This window comes from Vespa mandarinia, chromosome 21 (genome assembly GCF_050613455.1).
Source record: "Vespa mandarinia isolate Hongniang chromosome 21, ASM5061345v1, whole genome shotgun sequence".
In the NCBI taxonomy this organism is placed as follows: domain Eukaryota; kingdom Metazoa; phylum Arthropoda; class Insecta; order Hymenoptera; family Vespidae; genus Vespa; species Vespa mandarinia.
Genome location: NC_140830.1, coordinates 2,642,969 through 2,663,451, shown reverse-complemented (window position 1 = coordinate 2,663,451; position 20,483 = coordinate 2,642,969). Strand labels below are relative to the sequence as shown.

The 20,483-nt window shown below is 26.9% G+C and overlaps 6 protein-coding genes across 11 annotated transcripts in view; 1 reads left to right on the top strand and 5 right to left on the bottom strand.

The window, feature by feature from the left end:
* Window positions 1–10: 10 nt before the first annotated feature.
* LOC146872318 (mitochondrial inner membrane scaffold 1-like) lies at window positions 11–1,936 on the bottom strand. Of its 2 annotated transcripts, none has more exons than XM_085663387.1 (6): window positions 1,468–1,836; window positions 1,102–1,387; window positions 870–1,015; window positions 668–747; window positions 497–515; window positions 11–314 (listed from the first exon to the last, which is right to left on the bottom strand). In XM_085663387.1, the coding sequence occupies exons 1-6, from the start codon at window positions 1,607–1,609 to the stop codon at window positions 268–270; spliced, it is 720 nt and encodes a 239-aa protein (XP_085519513.1). In that variant the 5' UTR covers window positions 1,610–1,836; the 3' UTR covers window positions 11–267. The 2 variants fall into 2 exon arrangements, with proteins under 2 accessions (XP_085519513.1, XP_085519512.1); XM_085663386.1 differs by lacking the exon at window positions 497–515 and adding an exon at window positions 1,853–1,936 and having other exon boundaries at window positions 13–314; window positions 1,468–1,633.
* Window positions 1,937–2,345: 409 nt separating this feature from the next.
* Window positions 2,346–7,172, bottom strand: LOC118444012 (angiotensin-converting enzyme-like). 3 transcript variants are annotated; one of them, XM_085663278.1, is made up of 13 exons: window positions 6,268–7,172; window positions 5,858–5,995; window positions 5,447–5,605; window positions 5,232–5,331; window positions 5,002–5,145; window positions 4,630–4,933; window positions 4,313–4,465; window positions 4,091–4,215; window positions 3,835–4,010; window positions 3,561–3,721; window positions 2,963–3,085; window positions 2,601–2,785; window positions 2,346–2,471 (listed from the first exon to the last, which is right to left on the bottom strand). In XM_085663278.1, the coding sequence occupies exons 1-13, from the start codon at window positions 6,337–6,339 to the stop codon at window positions 2,371–2,373; spliced, it is 1,941 nt and encodes a 646-aa protein (XP_085519404.1). In that variant the 5' UTR covers window positions 6,340–7,172; the 3' UTR covers window positions 2,346–2,370. The 3 variants fall into 3 exon arrangements, 1 of the variants encoding a protein (XP_085519404.1); XR_014983431.1 differs by lacking the exon at window positions 2,346–2,471 and having other exon boundaries at window positions 2,646–2,785; window positions 3,524–3,721; XR_014983432.1 differs by lacking the exons at window positions 2,346–2,471; window positions 2,601–2,785 and having other exon boundaries at window positions 3,449–3,721.
* Window positions 7,173–8,273: 1,101 nt separating this feature from the next.
* LOC118444010 (cilia- and flagella-associated protein 263-like) lies at window positions 8,274–10,949 on the bottom strand. Its single transcript, XM_035871795.2, has 6 exons — window positions 10,822–10,949; window positions 9,602–9,757; window positions 9,284–9,520; window positions 8,770–9,002; window positions 8,490–8,689; window positions 8,274–8,404 (listed from the first exon to the last, which is right to left on the bottom strand). The coding sequence occupies exons 2-6, from the start codon at window positions 9,652–9,654 to the stop codon at window positions 8,288–8,290; spliced, it is 840 nt and encodes a 279-aa protein (XP_035727688.2). The 5' UTR covers window positions 9,655–9,757; window positions 10,822–10,949; the 3' UTR covers window positions 8,274–8,287.
* Window positions 10,172–12,123, bottom strand: LOC118444009 (fas apoptotic inhibitory molecule 1). Of its 2 annotated transcripts, none has more exons than XM_085663277.1 (6): window positions 12,039–12,123; window positions 11,559–11,788; window positions 11,293–11,418; window positions 11,167–11,216; window positions 10,420–10,963; window positions 10,172–10,309 (listed from the first exon to the last, which is right to left on the bottom strand). In XM_085663277.1, exons 1-5 carry the CDS (start codon window positions 12,056–12,058, stop codon window positions 10,796–10,798), a joined length of 594 nt encoding a protein of 197 aa, XP_085519403.1. In that variant the 5' UTR covers window positions 12,059–12,123; the 3' UTR covers window positions 10,172–10,309; window positions 10,420–10,795. The 2 variants fall into 2 exon arrangements, with proteins under 2 accessions (XP_085519403.1, XP_085519402.1); XM_085663276.1 differs by having other exon boundaries at window positions 11,559–11,777.
* Window positions 12,124–12,275: 152 nt separating this feature from the next.
* Window positions 12,276–15,813, bottom strand: Faa (fumarylacetoacetate hydrolase). Its single transcript, XM_035871781.2, has 8 exons — window positions 15,532–15,813; window positions 14,133–14,362; window positions 13,891–14,031; window positions 13,467–13,720; window positions 13,151–13,357; window positions 12,896–13,041; window positions 12,648–12,765; window positions 12,276–12,550 (listed from the first exon to the last, which is right to left on the bottom strand). The coding sequence occupies exons 1-8, from the start codon at window positions 15,613–15,615 to the stop codon at window positions 12,465–12,467; spliced, it is 1,266 nt and encodes a 421-aa protein (XP_035727674.2). The 5' UTR covers window positions 15,616–15,813; the 3' UTR covers window positions 12,276–12,464.
* SIFa (neuropeptide SIFamide) overlaps window positions 14,770–20,483 on the top strand; it is a 37,828-nt gene continuing 32,114 nt past the window's right edge. For both annotated transcript variants that reach the window (XM_085663309.1, XM_085663308.1), the window contains exon 1: window positions 14,770–14,886. The gene's annotated coding sequence lies outside the window, so the exon portion shown is untranslated. The remainder of the gene's footprint in view (window positions 14,887–20,483) is intronic.

Sequence of the window (20,483 nt, the reverse complement as noted above, 5' to 3'; positions counted from 1 at the left end):
ACATATGTACGAGATGGTGTGTATGTTGTGACGACCGTGTTCAATAAAGGCGAACCTGACAGAAATAATAGATACGTGCCCGACATGTCTTTATCCGAGATTTTATTATAACATTATTAATGATACACATCTACAAGAAATAATATACATTAATAATATTTCACGTATAGAGATTTCAAAACATAAAAAATTTCTAATATGTGTATCGAAGTACACGTTTATAATAAATAACATTATGTTTTTGGTGGTTCTGTTTGTCTTTCAGTTTTAAATTCGGGTTTGTGCTTTGCCGTACATTTTCCCGACTGTTCTACCTACAACACAATAATTAAAACTTTTGAAATCATATCGAGATCATTATTTCTTTTTTTTTTTTCTTTTTTTTTAATATAATATATATATTTGATATGAAAAATATTCTAAATACTATTGCATATTTAAAATGATGGAGATTTTTAATTAGATTTCTAATCACTAAAATATCTTTTAAACCTACGTAGAGTTTCGTCCGCAGACTGCAACAAGTATGTATGCGTGTGAAAAGAGAAAGACAACACAATGTTTCATGTAGGAATATATAATTACAATCATTGATCATTTTTGGAGATAAAATTTATTTCTCTAATTATCGTTTGGAGGAACGATACTCTTTTAATTTGTTACTTACATTTGTAGCTGCTTTTTTGAAAGATGATACTTTAAGATATCCTAATCTATTAAGATATCTAATAGACATAGTTGTTCCTCCTAAAAAAAAAAAAAAAAAAAAAAAAAAAAAAAAATTACATCGAGTTAATAAGTACTTGCAATAATATATATACATATATATTTGGATTTATACATCAATGTATTGATTTAATTAATATTACCTATGGTCACTGCATATCTAGCAGGAGTAAATATTTTATAAAGAGCATATACTATAGCCCAATTGCCAGCGCCAGAGCTGCGTAACATGGTTAAATATTTTTCACTTAAATTTAAATGTTCCATCATAGTCACTATATCTACGCCACTGTAATAAATGATTATTTGACATATATATTTAAAAGAAAATATTATCTTTTAATTTATCTAAATATAAATTATATCATTATGTACTTTTTAACTGCCATATAAAATATTGCCACCCAGCCCATGGAAGTCGCTATGTGTACAGGCACTAATATATACCAATAATCCTTGGTTAATTGTTTCATTCTTTGAAATATAGATAATTTTTTATCGGGTAATGGTATATTATCTTCTTTAGGCTGATTTTGAGGATTATTTGAATATGCCAGCATAATGTCATGTTTGTTAACTTTAAACGTTCTCTGGCATACAAAGTTATTATGTGAAAATAAAAAGTAATTACGTAAGGCAGTCCTGTAACGAGCATTGTTTTCTGAAAGTGAAAGATGCTTGATACCATATAAAAATATTGTTATAACAATATGTTAAATATTTTATTTTATTTTAACCTACCATTGTTGTTACCGTGTATCCCAAATTTTAGATTGGTACAGCATAAACAACGTGCAGACAAAACGCCATTGTTAATTAAAAAGGATGAATTGGATCCTAAAATCGATGTTAATCGTAAACTACGATTAATTATAGCTTCCATTTTCAAAATCGACCGGTTTAATTTCTAACCAAACAGAGATAATGAGGTTTATACGGTCTCTCTTTCTTAACACATAAGAATTTTGAAAACAATTTTTAGCACATGTTGCGAAATATACAGCAATGTTGTATCGTGACTTATTTATTTTAACTTGATCCTCGAGGTTTTATATATATATATATATGTGTTTTAAATATATAAATATATGTATATATTTTATATTTAAATAAGTTAAAATCTTACATCGGAAATATCACATTCTCACAATATTATATACATACATTTTCTCTCTTATCGATCTTATACCTAATAGGATAACACGAATCGACTGTGCTTCCAGCTAGTGGAGGAAATGCGAATTTCAAATTTTAAAAACACTTCCCGCCAATTTGCCTTAATACTATAGAATGCTAAAACGCATACGTACACTCATATCTATTATAATATCTTATATATGTGTAATTAATTTATTTAAATAATTTATATTTTATTTAAATTAATTAGAAATATCGAGTAGAGTATAGTTAATCGATAAATTATGCTTCATATGTATTTCTTTTTATTATTTTATTAGATTTATATTTAAATTAGATGTATAATTAATTAACACAAGATGTAAATTCTTTTAATGACTATATAACTTTTTATTTTTTTTTTTTTTTTTTTTTATTGTTATATACATAAATGTTTTTATTCTTTTTTTTTTCTTTTTTTTTTTTTTTTTTCTTTTAATTTTGTTACAGTCTTTGAACTTCGATCGTTCAGAAGAAGAATATATTCGAGGCTACAACGAGGATGAAAAATATGGAGGAGATAGTTGTAAAATAATTAGCTCGATTCTGATGCCAATGTGCGAACAATGCTGTAAGAGAAATTTATCAGATCAATTTTCTTTTTTGTTTCTTTTTTCGTTCTTTCTGTTCTTTTTTTTTTTTTTCTTTTTTCTTTCTACACTAAATCATTGTAAAAAGTTTTGTATTTAATTTCATACCTGTATCTTCTTGAATTGTTATCCAACCTATTACAGGTTCCATTTCGTTTTGTCGTTTGAGCCATTCATACAATGGTTGAAAATATTTGATTATCGCATCGGCATCTAATCTGTTGGATTTGCCTCTGGTCATTTGTCTCACAACATCATGCCAATGTCTCGAAGCACCGATTGATAACACATCCCTGTAAAAAGTACAAAGGTATATATACAATTGCATTTATTTATATATATATATATATATATATATATATATATTTCTAATTTTGATTAAAGGATATAATCTTTCTAATTTTGATTAAAGGATATAAGAAAGGAATAAGAAAAAAAAGAAAATTGATAAATTGATAAACGTAACATACGATAATAATCTTCCAGCATCACGTGATCTATATAGATCACAAGTATGTAGTTCAGACGTGTGTCCAGAAATTTCGCATAGCGATTGGAACAATTGAAATTGTAGAATCGTACCCACGAAATATCTGCAAATTGTTTTATTTGATTAGTGATAAATAAGAATGATTAAATATCAAAGAAATACGTATTTAAGTACATTGAGATTTTAGAAATATTAATATCCATTGCCGATAGTATTGTTAATGATAAAGATGCTTAAATAATTTTTTACTTTAATAATGATATAAAAAGTTGCATGAATATGTGCAAATACGCTTATTATATTCTCGATCGATCTATCAACAATGTACGTTTAATACAGGGTGATTATGGAAAAAAAATTTTTCTGGATGATCTTCTTTGAAAATCAATTAATATCATTTTTATCGAGAACAATTTTTTTACAGGCTAATATTATTTTTCATCTCGTTTGAATTTTAAACGAATACCCAAGCTCGTAGTTGATGAAACGAATAATAGATATTTATTTTGTTTTTAAATCACATAGGTATTATCTGGCCCACCCTCTTTATATTGTAATGCATACTGAAGAATGCATACTGTGCGTAAGGTATGTCAGCCAAGATATGATATTTTGCTGCTGGATCAAAATCTCTTTCGGTTCTTGCAACTGGTGGAACTATGCCTTGGTATTGCAATCTCAATTCCCACCATTTTGTAGTCATATCTTCGATTCCTTCGTTAAATATACGCCATCTCCACTTAAAAAAACAAAAACAAAACAAAAAGAAAATGAAAATTAGTATAGGATATAGTGGTGTAAGAATTTTTCTTTTTTTCTTTTCTTTTCCTTTTTTAAACGAACTATATTTACCTGATCGATTGTATAAGCGAATGGAATATAAGCCAATTTGCGAAGTGCCATAAGCATTAGAAAATTGATATTACTCTCGTAACCATCCGTCGAATTGTTGTGTAAACTAATTTTATGTAAATGTTGAGGTGTCATTACCGATAGTACTATTGCATCGCTCACTGCTTCGTGAAAACCTGCATAGATCAAATTTATTAATAATAATTTATTATAGGCAATTGTATTATTTTTTTCTAGAATATTATACGCATTTTACCAGGAATAGCTTCTTTTCGAAATATTATTGGTTGATCTTTGTATTGCAAGTAATATTGCAGGTGTGCCATTTCATGGTGAGTCGATAATAAATCGTCCATCGTTACTTTGGTACATTGTTTTATTCTAAAATTATATTATTTTTGTCAATTGTGTGACGTTTAGATTTTTTTCTCTTTTCTTTTCTTTTCTTTTCTTTTCTTTTAATGATTAGGAAATCGACCTGTAATCGATGGTATTGCAAAAATCCCATGCACCGGCCGTACACATAACTTCACGATCGATCGGTTTCTCGAACATTGAAAATCTCCAAAATTCTGGTGGCATTGGTTTCATTCCAAGTGATGTAAAAAATTCTTCGGCAATTTGAAACATTCTTTATGCAAGGTTCCCCCGTAAAAGAAAAAAACAAAAAGAAAATACAAGTTATTATTGTTCGCTGAAATTTGGAATGTATCTCGTGGTGTATTATAAGAAAAAAAAAAAAAAAAGAAAAAAACAAGAAAAAAAGAAAAAAAGAAAAATCGAAATGATGAATACCTCAAGGGTGTATAACCCTGTATCATCATATCCAATGTAACATCGAGTTTGGTAGTCGCTGGAAAGGGTTGAACTAAATCATAAATCCCTTCCCAATTTTGTGACCACATGTTACCCAAAATATGTGCTGGTAATGGCCCATCCTTTCTAATTCTATCGCCGTATCTTTCATATAATTTTCTTCTCACATACGTAAAAAGATTTTTATATAATGGCATTATTGCATATATCACTTCAGCCATGTTTTGTTCTAAGTGTTCGTCTTCGAAAAATTCTTTCATTTGATCTCCGGTATCGGCGAATCCTTGAAAAGAAGAAAATTTGTTTTTCCCTCGAGGATTTTTCTTTCGTTTCGTTTATATTTTATTTTACCATTGAGCCTGGATGCTTGATTACTTAATTGCACATATCTCATGAAATTATTTTTAAGTGGTGGCCCTATGGCTTCGTGCCAGGCATGCCAATAATAGAGTAATTCATCATAATCCTTAGATTGTGCCATAATCTTGCTAATATCTAAATATAAAGAGTAACGATATATTAAATTATAATTGCACAAAAAATTTATGATAAAATTTAAATGTACCAAGTAAAATACTTACCATGATCTATACTTAAATTACAATTTGATCCCATGTTTCTATAAGGACACAATCTTGTTCTACTGTAAATATCTTTCATCTCAATGATCAGCTTATGTATCTATGGAGAACGATTTGATTAATTATTTTATTATTATTATTGTTATTATTATTATTATTTTTTTTTTATTATTTTTTATTTTTTGAATAATTAATTATCAGGTTTTTTTTTTTACTTCGTTAAATTTATCATCTGTTAAAGCATTTCGTCCTCTTATAATGATCATTTTTAATTCTCTCCTTGCTAAAGGATCTGGTATACGACTCCAAGCAAAACTCACTGCTTTTCGCCATGATGCTCTTTCGAATTTTAATTTCAATGTCTGCTCGTCTAACTAAAAATTTTATTACATATTATTATTATTATTATTTTTATTATTATTATTATTATTATTATTATTATTTATAATTGAAATCCCTCAGGATATTTTCTTATTCTCCGGAATAGAGTAGATCGTAAATTTGTATTAAATAAAATCAAAAAAGAAAAAAGAAAAAAATTTATTACTGATTATATCATTTTTTATATGTATATATATATACATATTTTCTTTTCTTTTTTTTTTTTTTTCTTTAATGTTCTTTACCATTTTTCTTTTGGTCGATTCGGTGACATTAGTACCAAAATTCCATTGAGCTGTCATTACTCTGGTACACATAGATGAAGCTTCTCGTTCGTATTCACGTAAAAATTGTAAAGCTTCGCCCAAATCGACATTGAGTCCCTTAAAAGAAAGAAAGAAAGAAAAAAAAAAAAATTAAAAATAAAAAATAAAAAAAAAATTCGATGAATGTTTTTTCGATTAGAAAAAGGCCGTGAGAATAAGTCTCATTAGAAAGTCGATTAGCAATTGTAATCGGGGTCATAGGAAACAATGTACATTTTTCAAACGTTTTCAAGCATATCCATTAACCTTTTTAATCTAACTGTATCATCTAACAACGTAGTACCGTTAATCAAACTTGTATAGTTTCAATTCAATTTATTATATCTTACCTCGACATATTTGCTTTGGATTTCGATAGAACAAAGGGAAAATAAAATGATCGATAAAATAATTCTCGTCATTGTTATTGACAAATTATATGAAAACGAACATCTCAAATTTTATCACTTAAAACGTTGTTGTATTTTTATATAAAATTTATATACGTATATATTATATATATATATATATATAAACACACACAAGAAAAACAAAGAACAAAACAACACAAAAATTCACTTTGTTCGTAATAGATAAGAGATTATTTCCTTTTTTTTTTCTTTCTTCTTTTTTTTCTTTCTTCTTTGAGAGAAAGAAGTAAAGGAAGGGGGATAAAAAGTGTAAAGATTTAAAAAAATGTTATCGTACGAGTTTCCCTCGGAGGAGGAATTAAATTTTCGATCATTTTTTTTTTCTTTTTTTTTTCTTTCTTTTTTTCTTTTATCTTTACGTTCGACTTATAACATATATAGTATACGTATGATATTATCACGTATGCCCGTTGAAGCCCGTTCTATCGAAATATAGCCTTTGATGTCCTAGAAGGATTTTTTTTTTTTCTTTTTTTTTCTTTCTTTCTCTTTCGTTCTTCTTCGATTAAATTGAGCAAATTGAACGATCGGTGGACGAACCGACCCGATTCGTATTATGTCGCGGCAAAACTGAATCGTGGAACCGAGAGATACTCTTTTCCGGGACGGATAGACCGCAAGCGAAAAGAGGAAGGGACAGGCATCATCGAAGCGTGAAGCGTAACCACCCAGACGCATTATGGCACACGCCAAAATCCTTTTATACTTCTCTCCTTTAAACTTCACCTTTTTTCCTTCTTCCATTCTTAAAATTGTTGTGTATACGTATTCTACTTTCTTTTTTTTTTGTTTTATTTTTTTTTTGTTTTACCTCGCATATACTTCGATACATTTTACAAATTATTTTTTGTTTTTTTTCTGTTTTATTTTCTTGTTTTCTTTTTCCTTTTTTCTTTTTTTTTTTCTTTTTTTCCTTAATCATCCTTTATCAACGGGGACATCACGATATTGTCCCCTTCCTGTTCACCTAAGCGTGGAGAAACACTAACGGAATTTCTCTATGAAACTTCAAACACTTATATTTCTTTTTCTATAGTTCTGTTTTTTTTTTCTTCTTCATTTATTTATTTATTTATTTATTTTTTTTTTCTTTTCATCCTTCATCTTTTCTTTCTTCACGGTTCATAAATTGTGTGTCATTACTAATTTTTCACGTTCAACCGATAGACGTGAAATGATTCCGAAGAAAATATTTTTTATCTATTCTAATTATCGAAGGAGAATATGTGCGATGAATTTTTTTATTTCTTTTTTTTTTTTTTTTTTTTTTTGTTTTTTGTAGCGTACGTTAAATTCGTTTGGGATTATTTATTTCTATGGTTATTCCAAATCGAAAGTATAATTGATAAATGTCGAGTTTGTTTTGCGTTCCGAAGACGTACCGTAACTTTGTAATTATCCAGTGGCGTAATCTGTGACGACATAACCGTAAGATAATTACTCTCTTTCTCTCTCTTTCTAAGAACATAATCACGTTCTTCGTACTTTTTTTCTCTCTCTCTCTCTCTCTCTCTCTTTTTCTTTTCTTTTTTTTTCTGTAAAGGAACGTGCAAGGACATTTTCTATGTCACAATTCGTAAGACGTTTGTCGCATTGATTAATGAACTTTTGCTTGATTTCATTTATATAATTATCAAATGGATCTTTTTTATTTTCTTTTTAATATTTTTTTTTTCTTTTTCCTATGTCTTCTTGTTCTTTTTTTTAATTCATTTTTTTTTATTTTTTCATGATACATCAAAACGATCATATTTCTTTTGTACGAAACCATTAATTATCTCTTATTATTCATACGCTATCGTATCCTTTGATCTTCATAAAATAATATTTTTAGCCTTGAAATACGAATAATTTTATATATGTGTGGATGGATCATTATTTTTTCTTCTTCTTCTTTTTTTTATTTTTTATTTTTTTATTACTTCATTTTTTTTTTCGCTTAATACTTAATTGAATTTGTTTGTTCAATATTTGCACGTCTTTTCAAATAAGTAAATGTCTTTTGCAAAGTACGAATCTCCATTTTTAATTTGATGAAATCTAATATTGTTGGCACCTAAAATTATATATGTGCTCATATATATATATATATATATATAATGATTAATAATATTGTTTATATATATATATATGTGTAATACTTCATATTCTTCCATCAATGTCTTCATTGATTTCACTTGTTCTTCAGCATGTTTTATTTCAATTTCGTTCATTAAACATTTCGATTCCAAATCTTTCGCTTGAAGTTTGTTAGAATTAATTTCTCTTGCAATCGAATTGAATTCAGATGTAAGATATGCCAGTCTTCGTTTGTGCTTAGTCAATGCCGTATTATAATGGCCTATAATTAATTAATATCATATAAATTAATTATTGATTAATCGTCCCAAAGGATGATTAATTATTCTTCATTTGTAATACCTATAACTTTTTTTATCTGAAGTATATATACCGCACTCTGTTTGATTTTTCTTTTGTAATCGTCACGTTGTATTTTTAATTGATCGAAATCAATAGGACGAAGATCTTCACCAAGCTGTTCTCTTTGAATCAATTGTTTCTTTGCTTTTATTATTTGTGATTTTGTCATGGTATTTTTCAATCTAATTTTCTCCACCGTTTTTTCGATCATTTTCAACCAATTCTTGATAAACCTTTGAAATCAATAAAAAAAAAACAATTTTCTATTATATTTTTTTTTTTTCGATCATATATCACACTTATTATATTATTTATTATACATTATTTCTCAATCCTTATCACTTCGTTGGAATTTTATCAATCAAGGATTATCCTGTAAAAACGATTATATCATATTTCCTTAGGAAGTTGACGAATGTCACGAAGAAAAAGAAAAAAAAAAGAAACGATAGAGAAGGTTATATCACAATATTCTCTCTAGTAAGTGATAAGGATTAAATGATTATCAATTAACTTGATAACAGTTTCGGCTGGTATTTTGCCAGTAATACGATCGACTCCTCCGATAACGATGTCTCTTTCAAATCTATTCTTCGTATCTTTGATCTCACGAATACATATTTCTAATCCTTCGATCTCTGCACTTAATTTATTTTTTTCATTTTTCCCGGATCGTTCGAGTAACAATAATTTATTTTTAAGTTCAATTATTTCGCTTTGCATTATTTCCATTCGTTGTGGTATAGTTATTCTAAAATTTTATATTTTGATATTAAGGGAATAGAGATTTGATCGTTAAAGCATTATCGTACGAATTGGAGGTCGATATCACCTCAGCCTTCTCAACATTGGATCCAACATTCCACGTCGAATACCAGACTGCATACTCCAGATACTCGGTGAACCTCTCTCACGTATGCTGTTATTACTACCAGTCAAACTCCTAGTTGGCGATGTCGATGTACCATGGAATGTAGTTTTCTGGGAACTTTTCGATGTATCACTAATAGCCACTAGATCTATCTATGCGCAAAGTACATGGTGGGCCAAAAGTTCCTAAGCGATTTTAAATATCGATTGCGTATGTATGTCCCTTTATTTTTATTTTTATTTTTATTTTTATTTTTATTTTTATTTTCTTTATTTCTTTCCCCTTTTATTATTATTATTTTTTTTTCCTTTGTCATTCTAGAAACTTTTGGCCCACCCTGAGGAAATTTTTATTTCGCATTTGTCGAAAATATTAAGATGTTCGTTCGGGCGTTATATGAGTACGTAATAATTCGTGAATTCACTTGAAGATGAGATGTTTCTTTTCTTTTCTCTCGTAGGATCAATAAAACAGCAACAACAACAACAACAAAAATTTAATATAGACAAATTGAATGAAATTAAAATATGTCTAGGTATTGTTTACTTTGTAATGATTCTGGATCGTTTCGTTGCAGATATCTTATGAAAAAATCATTTTCCAATTCCAATATCGTTTTCATTCGCACCATATTAACTAATAAATCTTGTAATTTATTATCAGTTATTTCTAGAATTGTTTTGGAAATTTTATCAATATCTTTTGTATGATTTTTTCTTTTTTTTTTTTTTTTTTTTTTTTTTTTTTTTTTTTTTTTTTTAATTATACATTTGACATACCGTCCCAATTAATATCATCGTCGTCTTTAACGTGCATGTTAAGCTCGGAATTCATCGTACGTGAATTATGTTTATTAAGATTCTCTTTGAGATTTTAGAATTTATCAGATAACAAATAGATTTAATTATTTTTCTTCTTGGTTAGAATCGTTTAGTTCGTATTAGTTCGATTGAAAATCATTGAATTTATGCGATCGTTTAATGTTATTTTTTTTTCCTTTCCTTTTTTCTTTTTTTTTTTTTTCATTCCAATGTGATTAAAAAGAAAGGAGATCAGAGATAGATTGATTTACTATTGATATTAGATACAACATGAATTGCATTTATTTCATTTAATTTGATTTTTATTAATAATGTACGACAAATTATATGTTAATTATGTTTCGTCGAGCGATGAAATACCTTCATCATTTATTTCGATGTCGTCGATGTATAAAATATAATCAATTCCAATTTCTTTCTTATCAGAACTGTACGATCTAATCACGGCTGATAATTCTGATACAGAGAACAGCATTTCTGCTCCGCCATCCATAAATTCGTTCTATAATTCAATAAAAAAAAAAAAAAATATATATATATATATGTATATTACATTTTCAAATTTAATAGTTAAAGATGTATCTACGAAGTAGTTAATCAACGACAAACTCGTGCATTGACTAATTATTTCGTAGATACATCGTTAATTATCGATTATCAAACTTGTATATATATATATAATATATATCGTTTACAATACATTACCTCGACATCTACTTGCACACCATTAATCCACACGCTTTGCGTTTGTTTGTCTTGCATGTAAAAAATTATAACAATTAATTATCGATCCATCGATGGACATGAATTTTTTTATAATAATTATATTACCCAATACAATTCTATATTCATTCTCTCCTATCTTCGTAAGCCATGATTTCAAAATTTTCGATTGAGATTGTATAAAGTTTTTATAATTCTTTCCATTTACCCATAAGGTATACGAATACTTGAAACCTACAAATTGAAATGTGATCATGCAAATGTTTTGTGAATTTTTTTTTTTTTTCATTTTTTCTTGTTCCTTTTTTTATCTTCTTTTTTTTTTCTTTTTTTTATTTTTCATTTTCAAGTGTGATCTTAAAAATCATGATAACCTGGTATTGGATCGACCCTAATCACGAATTTAGTCCCGTTAAATGTAAATAATTCGTCGCCGACCAAACGGAACATCCATTCTCTATTCACTAATACTTTATCATCGATTCTGACAATTCGTCGACCGGTAGCAGTTCCATGCTCGAATTCTATCACATGGTTACCATCGTTCAATGGTACTGTCCATCTTGCGGTTGGTTCAACCGACGATTCTAAAGCTTGAAGACTTCTATTACATAGAATATACATATACATATACATACATATATATATATATATATTTATATATATAATATATGTATATGTTATTATTATTATTTTATTTTGATTTTATTACGATTGGTTGATTTTTGTTTTAATTTCTCTTTGTATCGACAAATTTGATAAATCATAATAATTACGTTTATACGATTTAAACATTATTTCAAAGTAATTTTCTAAGGAATAATGATTTATATTTGTTGTTACATCGTACTCACCGAAGTAGAGCGCTCGCCATGTTCCTTTCTCACCTGTATTCACTTTACTCCTACAAATACATAGACGCATACAGGCAGCCTTATTATTGATCGTATCATAACCATGGTCAACGGTCTAATCAATAATCCGAACCTTCTTTATGTCAGACGTACGTAATACTCTCATGGATCTCAGGTATAATGACAAAAGAAAGAAAGAAAGACAGGAATAACAAGATAATAATATCTATTTCATCATTGATTTTATATTATTTCTATATTATATCTTTGTTAAAAGAATTTATTGTCGTTAGAAATATACACATGTCACCAGAGAAAATTAATATATATATATATATATACAGAAAAGTGTTAGTGATTATTTTATAATGGTATACTTTGATTGTTACTCTTCTTTCTATATTTTTTACTTTTTTATTTTTTTTTTTAATTTATTGGAAACGTGTAAGCTGGTAACAATTTTCCATTACACGATCCAAAACCAATACGGTAACCATCGCCATTGCAATAACCTACATAAAAAAGAAAAAATAGAGAAAACGAATAATTTATATTATTGATGATTTAAAAATGATCATTAATAATTGTGAAGATTAATTTAACAGTTACCGCGTAAAATTACTTCGTCGTTATCTTGAAGAAATTTTCTGGTAGTGCCGTCTTTCAAATGAATCAATCTTGTACCCTTCCAACAGAGCTCCAACATAGATCCAAATGAATCCAAGGTCTGAAATATTAAAATTATAAATTATATATATATATATATGTAATTTTTAATACGACGAGATTTTTTCCTGTTTGTTTTGATATCATTCATTATATTAACAGTCATTACTATAACAGTCTTTAATACAGACCTCACCACTTATGGTACCGGATGCCATTAAGTCTCCAGGATTAATATTACATCCAGTTACAGTGTGATGTGCAAGTTGTTGACGAGGAGACCAATACATATATTTGTAATTACTATGACATACGGTTGTAACCGTTCCATTTGGTGCTAAACAGGATCAAATAAATGAATAAATTTGATTATTTATATATCTTGATAATATATTTTATTTGATTTGAAATAAAACACAAAGAAAAAGATATAACAATTTCCTTACATTTAATATCAACTTCTAATTTGATGTCGAAATTGCAAGCATCATTGTGACGAAGATATGGAAAGGGAATTGGATCTTGTTGATTATTGGCAATTCTAAATGGTTCCAAAGCTTCCATTGTTACTATCCATGGAGAAATGGATGTCCCAACATTTTTCGAACAAAATGGACCGAGTGGAACGTATTCCCATTTTTGTATATCCCTTGCTATTAAAGAAAGTAATAGAATATTTATATAAGTTTGTTTTATATGATTATGATAAAAAAAAAAAAAAAGAAAAAAGAAAAAGAAAATGTCTGTCGAAATTTTTTTTACCGCTCCAATCGTTCATCAAAACCATGCCAAATATATAATCATAAGCATTTTCAGCAGTAATTGCGTCCCCTAAATTACTTGGTGGTCCTCCAACGAAGAATGCAACTTCCAATTCGAAATCCATCAATTTTGATGGACCAAACGCGGGATCTGCTCCTTCGACCGGAAGTGTTTGACCACGTGGCCTTCTAATTGGTGTACCGGATATTACGACCGAGCTGGATCTACCGTGATATCCAACCGGAAGGTATTTCCTGTGTTCATAATTTTGCTTTTTCAAAATCTTGTTTTTTTTTCTCCCTTTTTTTTTATTTTTATTTTTATTTTTATTTTTATTTCTATTTTTATTTTTTCAAATTTCTTTATTAATTCTTTTGACGAATTCTACGTAATCACTGTGTGATGTATGTCACTGTATAATTACCAATTAGGGAACAAAGCATGATTTTTGTCACGAAACATGGCACCTACGTTTGTGGCATGATGTATGGACGAATAAAAATCGGTATAATCGCCTATTTTAGCTGGCAAATGCATCGTAGCTGATTCTTGTTTAACGAAGATTCTAAAAAAATTTTTTTTTAATTTTTTTTCTTTTATTTTATATATATATATATATATATATATATATATATATATATATATATATAATTCATATCCTCTCACTTGCTACGAAGTTTTTCTTCTTGTAAAGTTGGAGTAGTGTTTGATAATAAATATTGTAATTTTGTTCTTGCTTCGAGCCATGCTGGTCTTCCCAAAGCCATGAAATCATTAAGGTAATCTTTAAGAAAGACATCCTGTTTGTCTTTCAATAATGGTCCATCAAAGAGATGTGCTATTTGACTTAGATCTAATATCTCTTCGCCGATTGCCACCCCTATTCTTTTATTCGGCTAAAATAATATTATTTGTTTGATATAATTAATTTCTTTTCGAGTTTTATCGATCAACATTCCATGATATAATTATTTTATTAATACGTAATCGATAAAAATATACTCACGTGTACATAGGTACACACGTATAAAATTAAATACGTATGTATGTGTAAATACGCGTCTATAATCTGTATTATATATTCGATAAATTCAAAATATTGTTTTGTATAGCTTTCAATGTTTACATTTCTAAACGCGTATATATATATTGGAAATGTGTATATAGGCGTAACTACAAAAGGTCGTAAGTAAGGACAATGTTAAAGGTCGTTACATATAAATCGTTCGTTTCTTATTATTCCATTATTGTACGTCGTCATGTTAACACGCATTTCGTCTAATATCTCTCGTGAAAAGTTTTAATTCGTTGAAAAGATTTTGTTCTCTCAATTTAACATTTAACATTAACATAATTAAATAGATTTTATTAATTATTGGATGGATCTTCGTCGACAACAATCTAAACACGGTGGATCTTGGTAAATCGATTTAATTAATAACTATTTTTCACAATTTACAATTAGTATTCGATGATTGATTTATTCCGAATGGAAGTTCGTATTTAATTTTATTAATATTTTCTTTTATTCTATAATTTTATATATTTTATTATTTTATTTTATTTATTACAGTTATTATCAGCCGTCGATAATATAGATCGCTACGTTTACAAAGTTTTTTAAATACTTTCTTTAAATAGAATTTGAAACATTTTACTTACGTAATTGTGATTAACATTTAGTCGATAATACAGATATTTTTATCGACGGTCGCTATATTATACTTATATATGTATATTATTTAAGTAGAATTATAGATGGCAGATTTGTAGAAGAAAAGGTTCGATTGGTAAATGCGTTTTGAGATAATGATATTTCATGATTATAGATTAAAATAAGAAATTTCTAGATATCTCGTTGAGATATTTCAACGCATATTTATTGTTGTTAGAAATTATTATATGCATCGTCGATAAGATTTTACTTACGTAAAAGATAACTTTATCGTATGGTAAAAGATATAACATAACCTCAAATGATTCAAATCGATCAGATAATTTAAATAATTATTATTTACGTAGATAGATAAGATTAGAGACGAAATATATATGATGTAAAACTTACCTTATCTACCGTAGAAAATATACCATAAGGAAGATTTTCGATAGGATAATCACTATTAGAGGAGTACTTGATGAAGGACTTCATTGTTTCTGTTATACTTAACGCAATGTTCGTTCAATAATGTTGAGAATGATAATCTGCTTCGTAAGTTGAACTTGTGAAAAAAATTAATTAGTTTACGAGTATATTGAATCAAGGCCAACTGGTCTTCTTGTATAATTTTAATTTATATATCTTTATTTACGAACGCAAACATACATTGGTGGCTGAGCTTCCAATATAAAACTGGTTTTCACTTATAAATTTTTATTATCTACCATGATATCTAAATTCATACTTAAATATGTATATACTCACGTGTACATGTATTTACATATATGTACATATGTTAATGTACGTATATTATCATATGTATTTCTTTACCTCCATTCCAGCGAATTTTTCCATAGGCATAAATTTTTTTTTTTCTTCCTTTTTTTTTCCTCTTCTTTCCTAAGATAAGATTCGAAGAGAATAATAATTAAGAGATAAGCTGATAAATATTATTTCTCTCTATTGATGATGTTAATTGATATAATGTTTATTAACGCATTTCAATCGTTCGATTAGATATTAGTAATAAAGTCCGAAAGATAGGTAGGATTTATTATTTTATTTATTCTTATGTTGATTTATTTATTTACTTCTATTTCTTTTTCTTCTTTTTTTTTTTTTTTTTTTTGGAAGGAGATAAAAGAAAACGAGACGATTTCTGTATTGACAATTTGAGAGATAACAGCAGTTTATTAGACATTGAATATACAGTGGATAATTAGGGCGATTAGATTGGCTAGGTGATATCTGTTAGTAGAGTAGTGATTACGACGTGCATAGCAGAAAAACATAGTTTCACATAATTTACATTCGTCGAATTTATCTCGAGTATGTTATCTTTTTCTGTCTTTTCTTTTTTTTTTTTCTTTTTCTTTTTCTTCCTTTCCCATTTTTATTTTCGTACATTTCGTTAGCGTAATTATTTTGCGTATACATGCACAATTACACTTGAGGAGAATTTTAATCTTTGAACGATTACAAAGATTCTTTTCTCCTACAATAAACTGTCTAATCGTTTATTCTCAATATTTTTGGAAGACATGTGATTTTGTTGTTAATTTTGTTTTATCAACTTATATATATATATATATATGTATATATATATAATGTTGGATCAATAATTAATTCGATAATGAGCTTGAGAATCGTCGAGATCTATATAGGATGGTACACAGAGTATGATTAATCGAGAGAGAAAAGCAATTGACATTATCATTGTCGTTATACTTGTACCAATTTCTTCGTGTTCTTTTTTTTTTTTTTTTTTTTTATATTTTCTTCTTCCTTTCCTTTTTTCTTTCCAATTTTTTCTTTTATCTTTTTCTTTTCTTCAAACAATAATAAGTATATTAATATATTAATATATTATTAATACGTCGCTTAATATACTTATTATATCGATATTAATATTAGATGCAGATTTTACAGATGCAAGAATGATTGTGTTAATAACGTGCTAGTGCATAGGTGCATGAGTGCATAGGTGCAAAGGTGCAGAGGTGCATAAGTGCATAAGTGCATAGATGCAAAGGTGCATAGGTGCATAGCGTGTGAGATAGATTAGAAATGATTCAATTAAAGGTCTAAGGTGTTGAAATGAAGTTTTGTATAAAAAAAAAAAGAAAATAAACAACGACGAAGCATAAAATGAATTGTAATTAATAATGATAAATCTTTTTTTCTCTTTTTTTATTTATTTTTATTTTTATTTATTTTTTTTTTTTTGTAAGTACTATCATTCTTTATAATAAAAGCGAAATGATTTATTTGTTATTAATGCGAATTTATGATTGATTGATCAATTTATTTGTTTATTTATTTTTTTTTGTTTTCTTTTTTTCGAAGAACTTGGCACAAGGATAACATACAATCGGTATTTGTTGTTGTAAAACATTATTAGAACAATGTTCTTCTTTCCCTTTTTTCTTATTTTTTTCCCTTCTTTAATTTTTTGTTTTTTCTTCTCTTTGATTAACGAGATGATTTTTCTTTCTTTTCTTTTTTTTTTTTTTTTTTTTTTTTTTTTTTTAATGCCATTCGATCGCTCGATCTATTCACGCAAATTTACAAAACGAATATTTCGGATTTAATCGTCTATTCTTTTCTTCATATAAATATATCGTTCTTTTTTATTTATTTTTATTTATTTATTTATTTATTTATTTATTTATTTATTTATTTACTTATTTGTTCATTTTTCTAATAGCCATCAGTTTTTCACATTAATTACTCTTTTCTGAATGTTATGTTGGATAACGGGTGAATAAATTTACGGATAAGAACAGATTAACAACGACTATTTTCCGATAGCGTATGTGGGTGTGTGTGTGTATTTTTGTGTGTGTGTGCGTATGGGCGCATTTCTAGTTTTCTTCTTTTTATTCTTTACAAGGTATTCGGTGGATTTGTTTGTATTTTTATTCTTTTATTTATTTATTTTTTATTTTATAGTATATTCATCTTTTCTAATCGGATGATGTATCTTCAAAAATACAATTCGTCATTTACTAGCATGTCACGTCTCTCGTATTTGCATAGTCGTAGTTATTATACAGTGTGGGTTAAAAGTTCCCAAGAGTTTGTAATTTCACGATGTGAAAAAAAGAAAACGACAAGAAGAAAAATTATTTCAGAAGATTTCAAAAAAGAGTAATTGTTCTTTAAAACTACCTAGAAACTTTTGGCCCACCCTGTATGTGTGTATATATATATATATATATATTTATATATTTATATAATAATGTTATACTTTAGAGTCAAGTCGATTAATGAATTTCTAGCGTTCTTGGCATCGAAAAAGAAAAAAGGAAAAAAAGATATTCTCGATTTTAATCTACGTAATGAATAATGATATCATTTTAATTGAGATCTATAGATCGTCGTATGGAGAAGAACGATCTTTGATTATTTTCGTGTGTCTCTCTCTCTGTGTCTGTATGTGTATTATACATAAATACATTTATTTATTTATTTATTTATTTATTTATTTATTTATTTATTTATTTATTTATTCATTCATTCATTATTATCTTTGTCGCGTTAATTACATCTAGATATTTTTTGTAAATTTTTTTTCTTTTCCTTTTTTTCCCTTTTTTTTTCGTTTTTATTTATTTTTTTTACTTTGTTCTTTTTTCTTTTTTATTCGCTTATCCTTTAGTCTTGAATTACTCAATACTGGCGAGTGAGTTGAAATCTGTAGAATTATTCGATTTGAAGTGTTGTCGAATAAACGGAAGTTTAATAAAATGAGAAAAAAATACGTTTCATTTTTTTTTTTTTGTTAAAAAAAAAGAAAAGGAAAAGAATTATTATTCAACATTAAGAATTGAAAAAGAAATTAGTTTCGTATTATATCAGACTTTAAAGTCATACTTATATGTATATATCTTTTTTTTTTTTTTTTTTTTTTTTATAAATAATAATCACTTTGTAATAAAAAAATAAATTAAATAATTAATCTCGAGAAATTTAAACAATTGAATTTCGAAATCATTTGACAACCGTTCATGCGAATATTTGAAAAGCATGTACTTTCATGGGTTTGTGTTTTGTATTTTTAAAATTGTCTCAACACTAAATATACATATTACATTATATATGTATATTTGTTTATGTATATATATATATATATAATATATATGTTTTGATATTTATATTTTTATATATATATATATATTTAATTCATTACACTTTGTTTTGCTCGAACTGTTCAACAGTAAACAATAATATTATATAATTACGTCGGTATATAATATAATAATAAATGCAAGATATATTTCTTTGTTTGTTTGCTGCAAACGATTTGATAAATAACAATATTCTTTTCTCTTTGTAATCGATATTTATATAACAAAAATAATGCACAGCATCGATAACTATACTCTAAGCAAGAAGCCACAAGTTATAAATGCATTTATTTATGTATTATTTAATCATTGTGGCATTTCGTTCGTAAATTTTTTTTTTGTTTTTTTATTCTTTTTTTTTTTAATTATATCTCTCTATATAATAGGCATAGTTAGTTAGTTGATTATTTATTTATTTATTTACTTTACTTTACTTTACTTTACTTTACTCATTTGCGATTCGTTGTAACTCGTACAACACAATAACAACAACAACGACGATTCAACGCATATATAATAATTGAAGTGCAAGCGTAACGCAATTTATATTATGACGCCTTAGATCACCATTTTATTTTGTCATATTTTTATCTATTTTCTCTCAGATGTTTTTTCTTTTTTCTCTTTTTTTTCTCTTTTTTTTTCTCTTTTTTTCTTTTTTTTTTTTTTTTTTTTTTTTATATATATAGGTATTTGACGAATTTATAATCGAAATTAATTTCTAATCAATTGCGCAAATGTGCAAGCGTAACGCAATTCGTGTGTTCAGATTTCTTTAATATATTTTCATTCATATATTTTTGAATTTTCCTCGAATATTTATATTTGACGAATTCATAATTGATATTAATTTTTAATTGATTCCAATAATGAATGATTAGAAAAGTTGAGATGAGCATCTTCATATCTATATATATATATTGACGTTGTTATTGCTTTAATCTATCATAAATGAATTTCTGCAATTAATATACTTACATCATTCGTTTCTATTATTTGTTTTTTGTATGTTCGTATATAGGAGTCTATGTATGTATGTATGTATGTATGTATGTATGCATGTATGTATTTATTTATTTACATACGTGGTTTAGAAAGAAAGAGATAGAGAGTAAAGTGAAAATTTGATATATATATATATATTTTTTTTTGGTATTTATTTATTCATTTATTTATTTTATTTAACTTTTTATACGGCCGGAAATATCTACTTTGTTGTAACATTTTTTT